Source organism: Lepidochelys kempii, chromosome 14 (genome assembly GCF_965140285.1).
Source record: "Lepidochelys kempii isolate rLepKem1 chromosome 14, rLepKem1.hap1, whole genome shotgun sequence".
In the NCBI taxonomy this organism is placed as follows: domain Eukaryota; kingdom Metazoa; phylum Chordata; order Testudines; family Cheloniidae; genus Lepidochelys; species Lepidochelys kempii.
Genome location: NC_136393.1, coordinates 19,660,310 through 19,682,141, shown reverse-complemented (window position 1 = coordinate 19,682,141; position 21,832 = coordinate 19,660,310). Strand labels below are relative to the sequence as shown.

The 21,832-nt window shown below is 39.8% G+C and overlaps 1 protein-coding gene across 7 annotated transcripts in view; it reads right to left on the bottom strand.

The window, feature by feature from the left end:
• TBCD (tubulin folding cofactor D) overlaps positions 1-21,832 on the bottom strand; it is a 252,394-nt gene that overhangs the window by 208,264 nt on the left and 22,298 nt on the right. For all 7 annotated transcript variants that reach the window (XM_078848698.1, XM_073311984.2, XM_073311991.2 and 4 more), the window contains exons 9-11: positions 8,989-9,034; positions 5,955-6,087; positions 2,060-2,205 (exon numbers count right to left, since the gene is read on the bottom strand). In XM_078848698.1, coding sequence (XP_078704824.1) covers positions 2,060-2,205; positions 5,955-6,087; positions 8,989-9,034 — 325 coding nt within the window. The remainder of the gene's footprint in view (positions 1-2,059; positions 2,206-5,954; positions 6,088-8,988; positions 9,035-21,832) is intronic.

The following is a 21,832-nucleotide window of genomic DNA, read 5'->3' as shown; positions in this document are numbered from 1 at the left end:
GCCCTGTGATGGTGTTCCCTGAATAGATATGTGGGCACAGTTGGCAAGGGGCTTTGTTGCAAGGATAGGTTCCTGGGCTAGTGGTTCTGTTGTGTGGTTGCTGTTGAGTATTTGCTTCAGGTTGGGGGGCTGTCTGTAGGCAAGGACTGGCCTGTCTCCCAAGATTTGAGAGAGTGTTGGGTCATCCTTCAGGATAGGTTGTAGATCCTTAATAATGCGTTGGAGGGGTTTTAGTTGGGGGCTGAAGGTGACGGCTAGTGGCGTTCTGTTATTTTCTTTATTAGGCCTGTCCTGTAGTAGGTGACTTCTGGGAACTCTTCTGGCTCTATCAATCTGTTTCTTCACTTCCGCAGGTGAGTATTGTAGTTGTAAGAATGCTTGATAGAGATCTTGTAGGTGTTTGTCTCTGTCTGAGGGGTTGGAGCAAATGCGGTTGTATCGCAGAGCTTGGCTGTAGACGATGGATCGTGTGGTGTGGTCAGGGTGAAAGCTGGAGACATGTAGGTAGGAATAGCGGTCAGTAGGTTTCCGGTATAGGGTGGTGTTTATGTGACCATTGTTTATTAGCACTGTAGTGTCCAGGAAGTGGATCTCTTGTGTGGACTGGACCAGGCTGAGGTTGATGGTGGGATGGAAATTGTTGAAATCATGGTGGAATTCCTCAAGGGCTTCTTTTCCATGGGTCCAGATGATGATGATGTCACAGTATGCATCCGATGAAGTGAGCTGTAGCTCACGAAAGCTTATGCGCAAATAAATTGGTTAGTCTCTAAGGTGCCACAAGTACTCCTTCTCTTTTTGCGAATACAGACTAACACGGCTGTTACTCTGAAACCTGTCTCTATTGGAAGGCACTGAGTTCCACCTAGAGTTTCTGTCCTTATGCTCAGAGAGATTTCTCTCCATGTTGGACTTCAGTACTGGCACCAGGTCTTTTTTCATTTCCAGGATTTTCTCTGTGCTGGCCTTGGGTGTCACTCATCTGCTGGGGGGAGGGGGGAAGGTTTCCAGACATTGTTTTCTCCAGTACCAGACTCCTTCAGTCCAAAGAAACCTTCACTGACTGCTCCAATAAGTGGAGTTTCAGTTGGGCATTCTGTGACTTTCCAGTCCTAGAAGAAAACGATCAGCATCCTAGGTATCTTTCTGGTATACGAGTCTCACCCAAGCAGAACAGGCATGTGCTATGCTCATGTTTGCAGGATTAGCCCATCGGAGGAAGCGCAAGGTTTGAAGCCTAAAGGCTTTGAGTCCACCAGGAGTGGTTGAGCTGCCTTGTCCCACCTTTTACGCCCTTGTACAGGAGCACAAGGTGATACAAGAGCATGCACAAGCTCAGACATGGCTATTTGAAAGACTCCAATTGTGTGTGTGTGAGGTTTATAAGCACCTCAAATGAGATCTACCCTGACACATACTCAAAGCAGCAGTACTGGTATTTTTTAAACAAAATACATTTTTTAACAAAATTTGGTATTTTGAGTGGCTTGTTACATTGCCCAGTGCTGTGAGCCCTCTATTGCTGTTAATGCCTACATATTTATAACATACCAATCAATGAATTAGCTGAGCACTATGTTTATGACCATACACTATATGTTAGGATTCCTAGGTACAATAAGCTGTACCATTGATTCTACCACAGCTTAAAATTTCAAATCAGACCTACCGCAGGCCTTTAAACTTTATTTGAACACAATCTGGACCTTTTTTAAAATCATAATATAATTCATTCTGTCCCACTCCAAAAGCAGAAAGATCTGAATCATGTTACTGAATAAGATTGGGCAAGTGTGTTTCAAAGTAAAATAGTTCCCCCCCCCCATGGGAGTTATTCATTTTTGTTTGTGGGAAAAGTGACATGCTGAAAACCATGGCATAGTTTCACAAAATATGGTAAACCCTGTCCAATTATATACAGATACATCATATTATAATTTTCTCCATTACTTTACCAGCGGTTTGTGTAACCATAATTCTTTCTTAAGCCCATCCCAGATTGTTGCCAGTTGTAATGCCTGCTGGCTAAACAAAATATTTCTATTTGGATCCAACACACCTATAACATTCTCAACCTCTCCTGGAATGTCATATTCCTCTTCATCATCAGCAGCATCAACAGCAGCAATTCCTACGTTCTGTGCAACTGGAACCTGGGCAGAAAACTGCAGATTGGCAGCCAAAGATCTGCAACCACGTTGATACCTGTACAGAAAACAAAGTTTATTTGCAATTTTTTGTTTAAGTGTGTGCCTACCAAGTTGATCCTGGAACACACCATATGCCATCCTCAAAACCTTCTCTCAGTGTAGTACATTTTCACGGTAGTATTTTTTAATCTACTGTAGAAAAACACTTTTCTAGTACTCAAAGAACACCATATATATGTTCATACAATAGCACTTGTGTTCTCACAGCACCTTATACTGTGAGCTATCAAATTTCACAAGCAAAACAGATGCACTTTGAAACACCTCCTTAAACACCTATTTGCCTCAGAAAATATGCTAGAGATTCAGTAGGTAGCATCCTTCCTTCTATGGCTATGTATACACTATGAGCTTGGAGTATGATTCCCAATTTGCTGACATGTACTTGCGATAGCCCAGTGAGAGCTAGCACCAGTATAAATAGCAGCGTAGCCACAGTACCATAGGCAGTAGCAGAAAAGCTTAGCAATGCCGATTGCGGAGTACATATCCACAGGTTGGGAACGGTTTGTATTCAGCACAGCTAAGCCATGTCGCTGCTGCCCATGCTACCACAGCTATACCACTATTTATACCAACAATAGCTTAAGTACATGTATGCTACCTGGGAATCACACCCCTAGCTCAGAGTGTAGACATAACCTAAGACAACAAGAAGTCAATATTCCAGCACAGTACCAGGAAGCACTGTGCAACTGAAGGCATCATCTTTTGGACACGATGTAAGTATCAAGTTAAATGTGGTAATTATTTTCCATCTTCAAATTTTAACTACTCCTCAAGTCCCTGCTTCTCTGTCTCAGCACATACTATTGCCCATTTGGACCCTGTACTCCTCCAGGCCTCCTTTCCTTCACAACTGTCCTCAGCCAACCTCTCTATACTTCTCCAAATCTCCGAAATGAAACTATATGCTATACAACCTCCTTCACCTCTTTCCACTTCCATGCCAACTTAGATACATTTTTTTTTAAATTGAACACGCAAAGACTAGAGAATTTGAGAGCTTATAATTTCTCTCCTTTTCCCCTCCATTTACCTTTTAACTCAGACATTTATCTCAACTAGACGACGAGTCTCTTGGAGAAAGGGGACCATATATTTTTTGTTGCCTGTAAACTACTTTGTACACCCATAGTGTAGGATAATTGAGACACAGAGAGAACAAACAATAATTAAGATTAAGATCCCAAGTCACCTATAGCAAAAGCAGGACAGTTAGTTAACTCCAGCATCCTGGAAAAATTATAAGCTGAATGACTACTTTCTGCCTCAAATTCCCCATCTCAATTCACGTGGACATAGTGTTTATCAGCACTTCCCACACTAAATTGCTGTGCACTGTAAAACAACTGCCAGATTCTACCTCAGAGATAGGTCTAACTCAGCGGCAAGTGAAGTGATTCCTATATGAGTTTTGTCCATCAGTTTACATTTATTAAGTGATCCAAGTTTCTTTGGTAAGAAAGCTGCCCAACAAATGCAAATCATTATTATAAAAGACCTAGAGAGACTCAGTATAGTTAAAGTTGAATTCCAAATTCAATTCTAATCTTCTGTCAGTTGCTCACAACGCTCTGAAAAAGGTTTCTTTTGAGCAGTAATTTTCCATGCTTGGTCTTCGCTGTAATGCATCTTCACTTATTCAAGCATTTACACACCCTTTTCTTATTTTTTTTTTAAATCAGAAATTTTATACTCCAATATCTCAGATAACTGAAGCTTCAAAACTTGGCTTGTTTTGTATTCCATGGTGCTTGAAAATCATGCCAAATGTGAGAAAAAGGTACAGAACTGTGGAAATGTATATTAGAACTTTTCCATTTCAGTCACTACATTTTATTACCATTAGAGGTTAATTAGATAGAAATTAGCCATGGTAAGAGCTAAACTGTAATATTAAATAATGAAGTTATCAAAGGCCAATATGATTACATACACTACATGACTGATAATTTAACTTTTTGTACATTCAGACATACACAACAATTACAGATATCATCATTCTTCACATGAGAGCTAAGTTTGTCATTTATGTACACAAAATGAAGCAAATAATGCTACAACATCTGACACATCCATGTTTAAAATGAAAAAAATGAGGGATAAATTCTGCACTTACATGAAAATTCCCTGCTCCCATCAACCTCAAAGGGTGTGGTGAGCAGACAATTTTTGACCCTTACCACTGAAAGCAAACTCTTAAGATGGTAAAAAGGAAAGACATAAGAAAGGGAATTTGATTAACTGAAAGATTAAAAAAATAGATTAGAGATTAAAATAAAGCTGAAAATATAAACAGTTTTCCACTACTCCTGAAACTGAAAAGGTTTAATAAAATTAAATACTTTAATAAAAGACCATTTACTCAATGCCACTACTATCACCATTTGTGCAACTTAGAGAAAACACAATATGCAATGAAGTGAAAGTATTCAGCTTGCTAAACAAGTAGATATTTCTGGCAGTCAGGAGGGGAACATTCTACAACTAGAAAGAATTTCCTAAGCCTAGGGACTTTCTCAAAGGTGAAAGATACAATCCAAATGATAAAAATAGCTGACAAGGGAGCCTGCAATTTTAAAATATCAGTGCGAGAAATCTGAAAAAGGGTCTGCCCTGTGGCAATAAATAAAACCAGGCACCAGAGGAAAGGTGACAATAGAATTTCACTAAACTAAATAATCTTGGTTTATGAATAGGTTTTTTTTCCAAATGGGCATTATGTTTGATCAGGGAGTAAGAATTCTGTAATACAGTATTGGGTGTAACTTTTATAGTACACTGAACTAAATACCTTGGTGATGAGGTCACTACATTTCCAAATTTGCAACATGTTAGAAAAGTTTTCCACTGTATATGAATATGTTTATGCTTGTACTTACTATATGCAGAGGTGAAAGTAAGCCAGTGCACCGTACCAGGGCAGCCCGGCTTCCCCAGGGGGCAATTTAAAGCATCTGGGGCTCCCAGCAGTGGCTGGAGCCCCAAGCCCTTTAAATTGCCTCCAGAGCCCTGATGCTGGAGCCCTGGGGTGGCAGCTGCAGGGCTCTGTCGGCTATTTAAAGGGCCCAGGGCTCCCCTACTTCTACCGCTCCAGCCCTTTAAATAGCCGCCGGAGCCCCGCCGCCACTACTCCAGGGCTCCGGGGGCTATTTAAAGGACCAGGGCGGTAGAAGCAGGGGAGCCCTGGGACCTTTAAATAGCCCCTGTAGCCCCAGGCTGCTGCTACTACCCCGGTGGGGGAGGGGAGGAGGGGGAGGAGAAGGAGTGGGGGGGCATTTACCTTACAGGGTGGGCTGGGGATGGCTCTGACCCCCCTCAGCCCCACCTCTTCCGCCCTAGGCCCCACCCCTTCTGGGTGCCAGAGCTGGCCCCAGCGTACCGGTAAGTCACTCGACTTACTTTCACCCCTGACTACATGTAACAAAAAAAGGGCATGTCACAGGACTTTAATTTACACTGAAATCTGCTATATAATTGCTAAGTTAAATATGGAACACTAACTCCAAGCACTGACAAGAAGTTATTCAGAGTGCAACAAAGAAAAAAAACCTCCTGTATTCAAGTAACATAGATGAAGGATATCTAACTGAACATTTAAACTAGACAATCTTGTAATCAAATGAATATGTACCAGTTTTATTACTCATCCACTGTACAAGTAAATCTGAATTTCAAAATCCAATACTGTTGTTTAAAGGACTAGTGCATGTAAGTTTGCTCTATTTCTTTTAAACTAACCTCCACTTTGCCACCTTTGGTTTTAGAAATGTCAATCCAAGTCGTTGAACAAGTTTCACCCCTAGTTTACGAAGAAGCGTCTGGTTACTTTCTGACAGCTTGCAATTATCAAGGCATTCAAGTACAGTAGAAGCTGTAAAAGAGAAAGGAAATGTACTGAACAAAAATGCTTCTTACTGCCCATCAATATCATGAAACAACAAATGTTTAATACATAAGCATAATTATAATTAAGAGAAGGTGGTCTAATGGTTTGAGCAACAGACTGAACCAGGAACTCCAAGTTCTAAAACCTGGTTCCATCACTAACTCACTTTGGTTTTAGAGGAGGAAAAAAAATTTTGGTTAAGGGCCAGGACTGCACTTACAAGATCTAGGTTATATGCCTGGCTGCACCACCGATTTCCTATTTGACTTTAAGTAGGTCACTTAACCTCTCTGTGGCTCAGGTTCCTCATTTGCAAAAGAAAAGGATAACGCTCATCTCCCAGGAGAATTAGGTAGCAAAATTCATTAATATTTGTGCTTTGAGGTCCTCATCTTACAGTGTTATTTAAGTGCAAATAACTTATTATTACTATTTAACCACACTGCAACAGTTTCCCCATTGATAAAATGGGGGTAACATTACTTACATACCTCACAGGGATGTCATGAAGGATTCATTATAAAAATGTATGTTAAGAGCCTTGAACATGAAAAGCGCTAAATATTATTATGAGTGTTCTGAGAACAGGACAGAGGCAGGAATTCTAATCCTGGCTCCAACACAGCCTTCCTCTGTGTCCTTGAGCAAGTCATCCGTTTTCCCCATATATAAATTGGGGATAATACCTCCCTACCTCTCCTCCAAGAGAGTTTTGTGAGGATTAATGTTTGTAAAGCACTTTGAACATGAAAAGTGCTATTATGTATATATATATATAAAACTGACCTAGAGTATTGTTACAAGGTTTATCTTTAATCACTGACATACAGTACATTCATGCATCACAAGTTTCAAAATCTGGTGGAAAGTGAGAGCTGAGGGAGGCTCTTGCCATAAATGAGTAACTCAAAACTCTCTCAGTATAAAGTTGTAGTGTTAAAGGTACTCAAGATGGATACTTCATTTTTGATTACAAATAAAAACAAAGCCTTTTATATTTGCAACCTAAAATGATTCCTGAATGCTTTGATGTATGATCCTAAGAAGCAATTAATATGGACAAGTAACTCTCTGTCATGTAGCTATCATTCTTAGCAGGGCTGTCAAATGATTAAAAAAATCACGAGATTAAAAAAATAGTTGTGATTAATCACACAGTTGATAATAGAATGTCATTTACTGAAATATTTTGGGTGTTGAGGATGAGCTGTCTCTTTAAGCAGAACACTCAGGAGTCTGAACATTTTTGAGCTGGGCAGCACTCACTCCTGAGCCAACAGCAACAACAGACAGGCTTTCCCTGCTCCCGGACCCCAGCAGAGCAGCGAACATGGACAGGGGGAGGAGGACACCTTGACATCCCCACCCCACTCTGTGCAGCAGACAGGCTCCCAGTCCAGAACAGCTTGACCGGGGCAGCAGTGGAGCAAGGCAGCAGGAAGAGGGTCACTCCTGAACCAGAGGCACACAGATGTCCCTCCCGAGCATGACGCCCTGGTGTGCAATTAACGCTTGCTAAAAAAACAACATGTTAATTAGTTTTGAGTTAATCGCTTGCATTAACTGTGATTAATTGACAACCCTATTTCTTACAGAATGTGCTACAAGTGTAAAGATTTAAACATTACACTGGCCTAAGTGTTCTGCAACTTGTTATACTAGTCCTGTATAAGAGTGATTAATTAGTATCTTTAAAAAAAATAATCCCTTGACCTAACAGTAACAGTTTCAAAATCCAATTTGCAAGCCATCTACAAGTTCCTAACTTTCAAATGATATAAAGCATCTCTTTCTAGCCCTGGCAAATTTCAAAATAGTTTGTCTTAAAAAACACATCTTTCCGATCACTCTCTTTAATTCTATTATGGTTTTAGTGGTTACTATTTCAAGTTATACAAATTAATGCTTTATGCCTTCTGAAAGCCTGGGACCATTCCAGCTTTACTACTGCATTAACAATTTATCTCTAGCAGTTCTAGAGAAAGAATACTGAAGTCATGTCAAAATTCAAGTTGGGAAATTCATAATGACAATTTTAAGGATGAAGCTTCCAAGTCTTTAGTAGACCAACACAAATGTTTTCAAGACCAGGAAAATTTTCCCAACCACTGGTCCAGGATTAGTGATCAAAAAGAAGAGAGTGTTTAATATTGAATTAATAGGAACGTCTCTTAGCCAGGCTGCTGTAAGCCTGCATAATACAGGAGCCCAAAAGCAGATTCAAGGTGTCACACCTAAAAGCACTGAAAGCGAACTATATAACATATTTCTTTTTTAAAACAATTTCTCTTAACTATATAACTGATAATAGTTCCCCTTAAGAATAAATATCACAGAACATATGAGCCTTGACATTGGTGAGGCCTCATCTGGAGTACTGTGTCCAGTTTTGGGCCCCGCATTACAAGAAGGATGTGGAAAAATTGGACAGCGTCCAGCAGAGGGCAACAAAACTGATTAGAGGACTGGAACACAACTTATGAGGAGAGGCTGAGGAAACTGGGATTGTTTAGTCTGCGGAAGAGAAGAATGAGGGGGGATTTGATAGCTGCTTTCAACTACCTGAAAGGGGGTTCCAAACAGGATGGATCTAGACTGTTCTCAGTGGTAGCAGATGACAGAACAAGGAGTAATGGTCTCAAGTTGCAGTGGGGGGAGGTTTAGGTTGGATATTAGGAAAAACTTTTTCACTAGGAGGGTGGTGAAGCACTGGAATGGGTTACCTAGGGAGGTGGTGGAATCTCCATCCTTAGAGGTTTTAAAGGTAAGCCTTCACAATGCCCTGGCTGGGATGATTTACTTGGGGATTGGTCCTGCTTTGAGCAGGCGGTTGGACCAGATGGCCTCCTGAGGTCCCTTCCAACCCTGATATTCTATGATTCTTACCATATGGTAAACAGTCGTCTCTCTTGCCATGTTTAAATAACTGCGCCTAAGGGGAAAAAAAGAAAAATGTTTGTGGAACATGGTAATTACAACTTATAAAGCACAATTTACCAAACCCAAAGATCTAAAGCATTCTTCAATGTTCCTGCAGTAATACAAAATTCTCACCATAATATATAAACATACAATATGAGATACTGTGATGCACCTCAAAGGGTATCTCTATACTGCAATCGGAGGTGTGACTGCAGCACATATAGACATACCTGACTTAGCTTTAATTTAACTATCTTGGATACAAATAGTAGTGAAGCTGCAGCAGCACAGACTTCAGAGTGGGCTAGCTTCCTAAGTACATAACCAAAGTCCCAAATGGGCTTTGTATAGCCCATACTGAAGCCAGTGATGCCATGGCTTCGCTGCTATATGTGCTGTAATCACACACCCAGATTGCAGTGTAGATGTACCCTAAGAGGCAAAGCACACATCTTGCAGACACGGGGGGAGTCCCAATGTAGCTTTAAGCCACATCTGTGCACTTCTGACACTGGGCTAGTATGGGGGCTGGAGATGCCCATGACCTAACTTCTGGTATGTCTACACTGCAGTAAAACACCTGTGGCTGGCCCATGGGAGCGGACTCAGACGCATGGGGCTCAGGCTGAGGGGCTATAAAATTGCAGTATTGGGCATAACTTTTATAGTACACTGAACTAAATCAACCTTGGTGATGAGGTCACTACTTTTCCATCTTTGGAACATGTTAGAAAAGTTCTCCACTGTATATGAATATGTTTATGCTTATACTATATGTAACAAAAAAAAGGGCATGCCACAGGACTTTAATTTACACTGAAATCTGCTATATAATTGCTAAGTTACATACGGAACACATTAACTCCAAGCACCGACAAGGAGTTATTCAGAGTGCAACAAACAAAAAACCTACTGTATTAAGTAACATAGATGCAGGATATCTAACTGAACATTTAAACTAGACAATCAAATGAACATATTTGAATATTCAGGCATGGGCTGCATTTACACTGCAAATTTTAGAGCCCCGCACATCCAACTGAGTTGACACAGGCCTACTGCAGGTATTTTATTGCAGTGCAGACATACCCCTAGACAGCCCCGGGGGCCTGTCTAAATGACACCAGTCACCCCAGGTCACTCAATGTGACACAGTGCTGGAGTGAATCTATGTCTGTCTGTGTATTACAGCCCCACTCCAAGCCTTCCCTTACCAGCCCCTATGTCAGGACTTGAAGGCACTTTCTCACAAGCAATCTTACAACTAGTTTTCACACTGCCTGCATCAGAGGAATTCTTCTCCAACCATAACCAAGGTTTTTAGAGCCCCTTTACACCGCTCTGGCCCTTTTCCCCAGCATAAATGGGCCAGAGCCAAGGCAAGGATTTCAATCACGATCTCTTTCCTAGCATCAACAAAAAGAAAGATATCAGTAATACTGAATGCCTAGGAGATTAAAAGTTCCATGTAGACTGCCATCTAGTTCGGACAGCACATCATCTGTATATTCAAAGCACATTATACATTATTGGAGTAATTTATAAAAATACTTTATCTTTCTGCATAAAAGGCAACACAGCCTATATATCCCCACACACTCAAAATGCATTTTTTCAAGACTTAATTTGACAATCATAGAACCTTCTTTCCCTGGACATATACTATGAGCTGAAATGGTGAAATGTGAGCTGGGGGCAGAGGACAATCTACAAAGGAAAACAAAATCTGTTATAAGCCAAGACACCATAAAAATATATTGCAATCCACAATATGCCATCTGATATGCATGTGGGGCTCCCATTAAAGTTATGGGTATCAGAAGGCAGAATTTGGCACGGGATGCTCACTTATGGTCTGGCAAGTAGAATAAAGTCCTCTCAAAACAAGGTGCTATGTCAAATAATGAGCAAAGTCTACGTGTCTGGAGGGCATAAGGTCATTGCCTAATTACATTTCTCAATGTTTGACATTTAATAGCTTACGAAGAGATACCGGCACAAACTCCTACATCACTCATTTTTTTAAACAACATTCTTGCTCTTCATCTTCTTTTCCTAGTAAAAAAGTAAGTTATTACAATGTGTTCCGTTTAATTTTGGTTTCAGTGAAAGTGTAATCAATTCTATATGATTTCAGTATGTCCAGCTTTAGTATCTAAATTCATTACAAATTTATACGGACAACAAAAACCACATGTATATTCAAACTACAGTATTTTTTTTGTCAGAATACTGAACCTCTCCAACCTTTTTTTTTTTTTTTTTTTAAATCAGGAGATAATTTTTTGTCATAAATCAAAACTAATGCAGGAGAACAGCACCCCACTAGTTTCAACTGGCTACAGTTTCCTTCACTTACTGTTTTAAACTGTTGCTATATTAAAGCTCAGCAACTGAAATTCATGAGTCTCACACACAATAAATGCTACATGCTTTATGTTTCAGTTTCAATTTCTATGGGGAAGATTATCTTCTAGTGAATGGCAAGAGTTGTGGGTGGCTGGGGGGGAAGGGGGCTGTTTAAGCCATTTATCACACGTAACAGGCATCTCTGTGTAACAACCTCCACTGAGTTACAGTTCATTTTGGATGAACAGCAGACCTGCTTGAGAAAATTACAACTGAAAAGCTGGCCAGTACACACACAAATTTCAAACGTGTAGCTACACCCATGGTGTTGTGCAATATACAGCTACAAGAAAATATATATTACACACACATATACATACACACACACACACACACACACACAGCTTCAGCTACAAGAACTGTGGCTGTGCCCCGGGGCCTTTAGGATAGTAGCACAGAAAAAAAAAAAGAATATAACAACCTTGTATTTATTCAGCTTCATTGTTTTATTTTGGGAGCCTCTATAATGTAACAAGTTATAGGAAACATTCTACCCACTACTGAAATGCAGCTACTGTACATCTTGAGCAGTGGTGGGCAAACTTTTTGGCCAGAGGGCCACATCGTGGTTCTGAAATTGTATGGAGGGCTGGGTAGGGAAGGCTGTGCCCCCTATCCATCCCCTCCCACTTCCCACCCCGACTGCACCGCTCAGAACCCCCAACCCAGCCAACGCTCCCTGCTACCTGTCCCTGCCCCTAACCGCCCCCCCAGGACCCCACCCCCATCCAACCCCCCAGCTCCATGTCCCCGACCCCTATCTACCGGCCCCCACCCGCCAACAGGTCCCCGGGACTCTCATGTCTATCCAACTCCCCCATTCCCCATCCCCAGAACCTCTGCCCCATCCAACCCACCCCGTTCCCTGTCCCCGACTGCCCCCGAGAACCTCCGCCCCCTCCAACCCCCCCCCGCTCCATGTCCCCTGACTGCCCCTGAGAACCCCCTGCTCCTTATCCAACCCCCCCGCTCCCTTACCATGCCACTCAGAGTGGCAGGACTGGCAGCCACGCTGTGGCATGGCTGCAGGGGAGGGGGAACAGCCGGGGAGGGGCTGGGGGCTAGCCTCCCAGGCCAGGAGCTCAGGGGCTGGGCAGGACAGTCCTGCAGGCCAAATGTGGCCTGCAGGCCGTAGCTTGCCCACCTCTGATCTACAGTGATATGAAGCAGCTATTAGCAGCTTACAGCAACACTACATAACAATAATCAAGAACCCAAAACAAAGGAAAATAGCATTTCCCATAAATTAAGGATTTAGTTAAGGTTTTAATAATCTATAACTCTTATATAGATGTCAATTCTAGAAAACAGAAAATGATGGAGTAACCAAAAACTTGTGTCACTTCACAAATATATATAATTTACTTTCCTATCTTATCCTTTTGCCCACCCAGTCAATAATGTAAATAAACCTTTTTGAAAATCAGAACACAATACTGACCCACATAAAAATGAAATCTCTTCTGGAAACAGAATTTGCTAAGGCACATTTAGAGCTACTGTTAAAAATCTCAACAGGATTAGGCTTCACTTAGCATTACAATCAAGAGAAAGCTACTTAAGCCAAACAAAAATGACCAAAGGTACCCAAAGACTTTCTCTGCACAATCTGTAAACGTTCTCTAAATACGCAACAAAGCTACTGTATCGAGAACCTTATTTTTCCTTTTTGCTTTGTCATTCACAAGGAAAGAAATCTCCAAGGTAAATATGGCCAGGAGTTAAAGTAATAGGAACACAGCCCTACCCTAGAAATATTTCCCCACACGCACCAACTATTTACATGCCTATGTCATTTCAAGTATAGTTTAAAAGCAACAAAAATACCCTGAGGCTATGCACCTGTTTTTAGTTTGTTATTAAATTGCATTTCAGGATCCTAAATTAGTATTTCTGATCACTGTATTACAAGCTACACAGTGGGCTTTGAAGATTTATATCAGTTTATTTCATATTTGAACATAAGAGCTGCCATACTGAGTCAGACTGTGGTCCATCTTGCCCAGTATCCTGTCCCAGACAGCTTACATTAGTAGTAGGGAAATTTTCAAGCACATGACTGAGCCCTAAATAACTTATGAAGTGCAAACACTACAGAGTCAACTCTGGCCGTCAAAAAGGTAGTCAGTAGCAATATAGTTACCATCATAAACATCATTTTATAAAGGTACTAAATCTGTATAAAAAATCATTAATTTTCAGATATACCCAGTTCTGCTCAAACGGCTATCACGACAAACTAGTCTAGATTGTCTCTGTGTTTACTAAAGAAAGATCATTGCAGCAAGCTACTTAGGCCCATTTCATCACAACCCCGGCTGTGTGGACACTTCTGCTACATCATCTGCCATCTACCACCAAGTCCCCAAGACCATGAGGAAGCCATTCTGCAGAATTTGGGGCAGATTACTAGACCAATCATTAGCCACAGCACCATCTTCTACTCATCAAAATACTCAACTCTTCTACCTTTGTATGATCTTAGCACAATGTAATTATATTCTGATTACAGCTTCTGGACACTACCATAAGAGAAATACATTATTTCTGTGCAGAAATACAGGCAAGAGCAAATGCTGTTTCAAGCAACAAACTCCTGCAGTTATAATGAGCAAAGGGGACTCAAGCCAAGGGCAGTACAATTCCTGCAGGAGTACAGATGGGTAGCTGTTCATGAAACTCTGCGGTTGCCCTTTTCCATGGATCTCCTTGATGTCTGGATTTTGGAGGTCTACTTTCACCCTCATCTTCTCCACAGGACCCCTAAATCCTCCAATTTAGAACAATTTTCTGAAAAGTCCTTGAGATGAAACTTGGATTTTGTAGTCCCTCCATTCTGGCCTCACACCACAGGCTTCTCCATGAGAGAAAGTGAACCAGCCTTTAAGTTTCACATCCTCAATGGCCACTGTGAAAGTTTTATCCTGTCCCCTCAGGAAATGCAACTAGAAGGTACCTCCCCTTACATATACACAAGCAGCAGCAAGTATTTAATAGGTGAGCAATTTTAAGTTATATAATATTGGGGGATATTGCTCTCAGGGCGGGCAGGCAGGCAGGCAGGCAGGCAGAAAGACCCTTCTAGACATAGAAAGGAGAGCAGGGAAACTCAAAATATTTTAGAGCATTTTTAAAAACTGTTCAGCACATACCATTTAAAAGGAAACTTATTTTCCTACAGCCAATTTAAAAAATTCAAGTTGACAGTTTCTCTGTAATGCTTTCCTTCATGTCACATTCTCTGAAAGGTGAAGAGTGGAATAAAACATGCACCAATTTTCCTAGATTTTGCTAAATAAATAAGTGCTGAACTACTTTATTCCCTACTTTCCAGTAGAGAATCACTCCAGCACTAGTTGCAGCAGTGAAGGAAGGCTACCATTTACAGTATATACGCAAGTGTTAATAAAATCATTGAGACAGCTCTGCTGTAAGTTATACTAGAAAACCTGATGGCTACTGTCTCTTTTCAAAAGGCAAATTACACTAAAAGTAGGTCTACACTGCAGTTAGACACGTGTAGCTGGCCCATGCCAGCTGACTTGGGCTCATGGGGCTTGGGCTAAGGGGCTGTTTAACTGCAGTGCAGGCGTTCAGGCTCAGGCTGGAGCCTGAGCTCTGGGACCTTCCCACCTTGCAGGATCCCAAGGCTCAAGCTACACCATAATTAAACAACCCCTTAGCCCAAGCCCCACAAGCCTGAGTCAGCTGGCATGGGCCAGCCGCTGGTTTTTATTTGCAGTGTAGACATACCCTTACACAAATATTACTGTGAATGTTCAAAAGAATAACCCTGCATCTACTCTACGTCTTGAGTTATTGGATTATTCAGTAATAGGAGGTTAATTCACTATAATTACCAGCAATTAATAGAATGAAATAGTCATTGTAGTGGGTCTACAGCGCAATGCGCTACATAAAGAACATATTTTTCTTGTCTACTCCTATGAATGGATCTTTCTATGTTCTAATATATATGTATATTCCAATATACACTGCACATAATTATGTGCTGTACTTAGAGCTCCTTTTGAAAAGCATCCAAAAGTTCCTGCTGCTACATAATGCAGTGACTCACCTGCTTAATAGGGTTGGAGGCTCTGAGTACATAACACCAAGCTCCATGCTTTGCATTGGTGACCCACTCACTTCATGGAACAGTCTAAAAGGAACTAGGTATTGTCTTTGAAGTCCTAATGGTCTGGGACCAGTTATAGATGAAATTATCTCCCCATATCTTGTTTCATTTATTGATACTGGCTAGATCACTACTGCTATCAGTTCCTGAAGTCTTTAGGACCAGTGGTAGGGCACTCAAATTGGGTGCTGTACCTAGAGAATCAGCTTTCCTTGAGGTCCACAGCAGCTGTGAGTTTAGCAAGCTCTGGACACAAGGAAAGGCTTCCTTCCCACCCCTTAACTGCACCAACACAAGTAGGCAGCAGTGACACAAGGCTGACAAACATTTGTTGTTTTTAATATAACTACAAAACAACTAGTTAACACTAGAGCAGGTGTTATATAAATACAAATGTTCAACCAGACAATTCATTTTTAAAAGCTCTGTCCACCTAAAGAAACCACAACTTAACAGCTAGCATGTTTTCACCAGGAGATAAAATGGTCATGGCTGTAGAGATGCAGCATGTCAGAAAGATCAAAAGATTTCTTTTGCACAAACAAAAAATACAATACAGGGACTGATAAAACCTTCCACTAAATTATCATGCTCCCGTAAAAGATGTTCTAGATACATTTTTCTCCTCAAAATAAACAAACACCCATATCACTTTCTCCCAGCAAATTATGCTTTAAGATGCCAGGTAGAACAACCACCAAGTTGTGAGAACTCCAAATAAACGTGTTCTTAGATGCCCAAGAGATCTTCCAGCAGACCTAGGGAAAACCTGACTTTATATTCCAGATATTTCTGACATAAAAAACAAAACAAGAAAAGAAAAACTTTCCAGCTTTCTTTACACATCATAAACAAAAACAAAAACCAAGCACTGGCCCCAATTTTTAAAGAAATCCTTTTTGTATCACCATTAAATAACTTAAAATGTACAAGATTTATTTTCCAGGGAAAATAAAAGGCATTTTAATTGCATGGTGGTCTCAAAAAAGTAGCATGCATATTTTCTCCTGGCATATAGCATCGGTTGTTTAATATGTATAAGGTAAAGTGATGGACTCAGAACAACTCTGAAATCCTAGAGCACACATTGGATGGTTTTAAAAATTAAAGATTAAAAGTGAAAAATTAAATTTCGCTCCAATGAAAGGAGAATGGAAAAGAAAAGAGAAGGAGAAAAGTCAGAGAGTAAACAGCAAATAAGATTATTTAGATTCAGTTTTCTTGCCTTTAAGCTGGAAAAACATCACGGCACATCATTCTTAGAAAAATATGATACAAAGGAAACAATTAATATGCTTCGTTTTCCTTCTATTTAGAAAATTTTAAGGTCAGCAACAAATAATATTGAACGTAAGGAAGCTGCCTATTGGATGCACCAGGTAATCATAAAGTTACACCATGTTCCTTCCACTTTAATAAGAACATAAAATATATGCCAACTTAACCAGCTTGTTGAAAGGTATGTAACTCCCTCTCCCTTAAGTAATTATGCCACCTACAAATTAGAGAAAAGCACTGCCATATAACTAATAATCTGACTGTCAAGTCTCGTTTTGTTCTTTTAGAATCAACATGGTGTATGGTACAAACAAAAAACTAGTTTTAGTAATCATGAAGGGGGGGAAAAAAAAACCACCATACACAAACGCACTTCACCTTCCAATTGTCTACATATCCCATTTAGGCCTGGCCTTTATGAGATTATGAATCAGTACTACCTCTGGGACATATACCCCAAGCTATACAAATCATCACTATTAAGGGTGGCCTGACTGCTTGGCAACAAGCACGTCCTGCTGTCAAACAGGAGACACAAGTTTGAAGCTATCCTCCAGCTCTAATAAACCAAGATGAAGAAGGATAATCCCAGCGTTCAGAGGGAGGCGAGAACACAGCATATTCTATCACTCTGGAGCAACCCCTAGAGGTCAAACAAATAATATCCAGAAAACTATCAGCTATGTCAGCCTCTGGGCTAGGTACAGCAACGTAGACAAAACATTAAGATAAACAGTCAAAATAATGGTCCTCACCAAAACGAAAAGATTTAATGTACTACACGTGTAATTTATGGTAAAGTAACTCAATTATGACCCTTATTTTATTCCTCATATAATTTCTGTTTACATCAGATGGGAAACTAGCATATTTCAGAAATGTGTTCCTTCAGTAGAGCATTCACATTTACCTCTATGTAGCTATATGCAGCACATTTGAACTTGCTGTTTAGTACATTGTCATGCAAACTTCAATATGTAGCAACTTTATGGAGAGTGATGGAAACAGTACAGATTTTACAAGTTCTCTAAATTTTGATCAACTGAAAGCTAAGTTCGTATTCATCTACTTTCAAACTTCAGACTTGGTGATTTTTAAAATCTTTTGAGTTGAGTGGCCCTGTACAAAGACTCCGTAAGTACATAAGAAAGAACTAGGGCGGTCTCATTACCTCCGAATAGCTTAACTATATCAGACAGTAAAGCAAGAGAATAATTGAACCTTTTGCAATAGAAAATCCTTAAAATCATGTCCTCATGCAATATATTATATTAAAAGTTCTTGGTTTGAAGTATAAGAATATTTTAATAGCAAAACTTTACCACCAGGAATTGCTACAGTCTGGCTCTACACCACACTCAACATGGCATTCAAATTATTCTTGTGTGAAACTCTGCACAACAACTAATTCAAAGGGTAACAATAAAGTGTACAATGACCTGCTTTTCATACATTAATAGGAACACAGGAAACAGATCCGGGGAAAAGCAGAAGTTATAGTGTGCTGTCCCCTACAAGAAGTTTGAAGGTAACAAGCAACGTTTTAAAATCATTGGGGGCAGAGGGAATTTATCTGCCTAACTCATGTCCATGTTAACGACAGAGGTCAAGGGATGAGAGTAAATGAGCACATGCAGATTTTAACGACTACAACTTTAGTATCAGCAGCCCAAGGCAGCATAAAGGCTTGGCAAGAAACGAAGCAGGCGTCCAATACTTAAAATTCTGAACTTCAAACTAATCACTCTGAAAACTGCCATAAAAAGTTTAATTAAACAAGTTGTTTATTTGAGAAAAAGAAAGGAGAAAAGTTGCAAAAGTGACACAATGGGAAATTGGAACACTTAACCCCATCAAGAAGGGGACAGAGATATTACTGCAGTGAAGAGGCCAGTGGCCTCCCTATCTACAGGGTTTGGAAAGATATGCCCCTCTCTCTTTCCCCCCACTTCATTCTCCTTATACTTGTGCAGTTTTTTTTTTATAGCCCTGAACTAAGCAATTTTATTTTAAAAGATAAAATCCCTAAGAGCAAGACAGTCCCAAAATCACTAATTATCTCTTAACACCAAAATTCTGAAACAAAAATATAAAAAGACTTGGGCAATGTTTACACCAAATATTTATTTTTGTGCCTCTGGGTCAGAAAGGACAGTGTAGCAGAGCTGTCTCTTCCCTGAGGCATAATTCATATAAGTGTGAAACTATTACCAAGCAATCACTAGAGGCAGCTCAGGGAAATGCCCTGTTCTTAGATACAAATAAATGTAGTTCTTAAGGTTCCCAAGTTTCTTCAAATCACCGTGTAGGGTGTTTTATTTTTAATTATTATTCACGTTTGCATCTTGAGTCACTGATAAATCAAATTAAATAAGGTTTAATAAGTTTCAATGCCCTAAGCTACTTCAACATTAGGTCATCTTTGTCACGCAAGAACTGGGAGTGCTACACCCTGCAGCAATAACTAAAAGGCTACTTGATATAATGGCAGGTTTAAAAGCAAACTTTCAGACCAAGATAATTTAGAATGCAGATCCCTGAAATACGTTAAATGTTTCCATAAATTAAGATTTTAAAAATCATTTCCTCATAATTCAGATTTTGTGACCTTGCCTATTCTATATAAATAGAAAATCATATATACATACACAGTACATTTTAATCTACAGGAAAATTTAAAAAACGTTTTTAAAAACTAAGTGTGACATACTGCAAGCAGTGCTTCCTGCTAGGGCACACCTGTTGTGAAATGATGTATTACTGTCAGCAGGTGTAAAAAAAACCAAGCCCCTCAGTGGAATTTCGATGTGTAATGCAGAGTGCATGTTTCAACAAGAATCATGACACAATAGTACCTGCTCCATTTAAAATGCTGAGTTAGATTAAACAGTAACATAACCAGTCACTGAAATTTAAATCCATGAAGAGGCAGACTAAACAGAAGCAATGTAAAACTCCCCCATTTGTGTGTGATAAGTGGAATATTCTTAGAGCCAAAGTTTTCCCACACACAAAGAGAAAGTTTTTGCAGTAGGTGGAGGATTCTAGGATAACTAGAATCAAAACTTGCACACTACAATGCACTGAAACAATTTGTGAGTTTCATTCTAATTCAAAACAGTCTTGCCATATCCAAGCCCACTAAAAGCAAGTTCCAAAGTACATTCTTTGAATACCAACCTCCAAAAGCATTTTCATCATCTTCCCAGTGATGATATAAACCAGGAGAGTAGTTTGCCTCACTTGACAAACAAGAGCCTAGATGTAATGCTAGATTACTCTTCTCCAGAGAATATGCAAAAACCTATGACTTCTACATAGAAGAAATATTTAAGACTAGTTTGTGTGTGTCTCTCTCTCTCATATATATATATTAATTATATACACACACACACACACGCTCTATGTTTGGGACACCACACAGCTGCCCTACCCCAGAAGCAGCCCAGGAAAGGAATTGTCCTTCTCTCATCTTTGCTCCAGAAGGGTAATAAATTTCTGACCATCCCTTACCAGAATCAATTACTATCATGCTAATTCAGCATGATTGGGGAGTGGTCTTTGCTCATTTATTTGGGATGGGACAGACTCACAGTCAAGGGAAACTGTGCAGGTGGAGCTATCATCACAAAATAATAGTCAAAAAGGATAGCATAAAGATTTCTGGAGATTATTAAGCAATCTCAGTGCTCACATGCCAAGGCTGCATTTTGTTCCACGCCATCCAGTAATGATTTATTGAATATCAGTTGTACAAAATTCTAACTAGGGGGAATAGTACGAAGAAATCTATATAGCCTCTCCAAGGGAGAAGGAAAACCTATATTTTGACTCATGATTTTACTTTAACAAGTGTGCAGTATAAACAAAGTAAAGCTTCCTAAAATGAATTTCCTGAAAGAAATACTCATTTACTCATATTCTACTCTACTTTTAAGATATTAATATTTTTTCACAAAACCTCTCTTCCTTTTGAGTCCGTTTGTTTCTCATTTCTATAATTGATATTAAACCTTTTCTTGCCTTCAATCCTGAAGCGTTTAAGGGCATTTTAAACAATTAATGTCAATAATGATTTGAATGTAAATTACCAACAGTAGAACACACACGACATAAATTTGCCAAACACTTGCTCCCTTCCCGGAAGGGGAAGAAAATAAATCATATCAAACCTGTTGCTTCCAGGGATTAAATCATACTCTGGTTTCGATTCTACTTGTTAAGTGTTCACCTGTTTCGCTTAACACACATTAATGAACAGGTGGATAAAGCCAAAGCCAAACCCAAACTCAAAGGAATGACAAAACACTAAATGTAATATACACCCTGCAAGTTTCATCATGCACCTCAGAACAGTCTACAGTCTGCTTTTCCAGGTCTGACAAGGAGATGATGAAACACTGTTCTCTAACTCTTTTGAAAAAGCACTGCAATGCCTACGGAGCAATACTTCCCCTTTCTTGAACAACAAGGCTTAACACAAGTTATTCTAAATGTAGCTCAGGGTCATTTTTTCCTGAATTGGGGATGCAAGCGAAGACCAAAAAAAGTCAACTACAGCCCCACAAACTTGCTTCAATATTTAGTAATGCACCACGACAAACATACAGCGCTGTATTTGGGAGTGGCAAATTTATGCAAGTTATGTAAAGTCTCACTGCACGTAGGCAAATCCTGAATCCAATAAGACTATGCAACACCACACTTTATTTAATGGCACTTATGTTACTTCAGCTTTGATGAAAAACAGCCAACCAAAACAAAAAACACACTCCAATATATTTGGGCACCAAAAACACCAGACACAATACATTGTATATTGTAAAATGTTGCATCAAGCATCTATATGTAATAAGGATAAACCACAAACACGATCTTATTTACATAGGATATCTTGGACATTTGTACATATGAAAGGAGTGTGCAATCACCCAAAAGATCACTGACAAAGAGCATGGTTACAGTTAGACACAATATGAAATT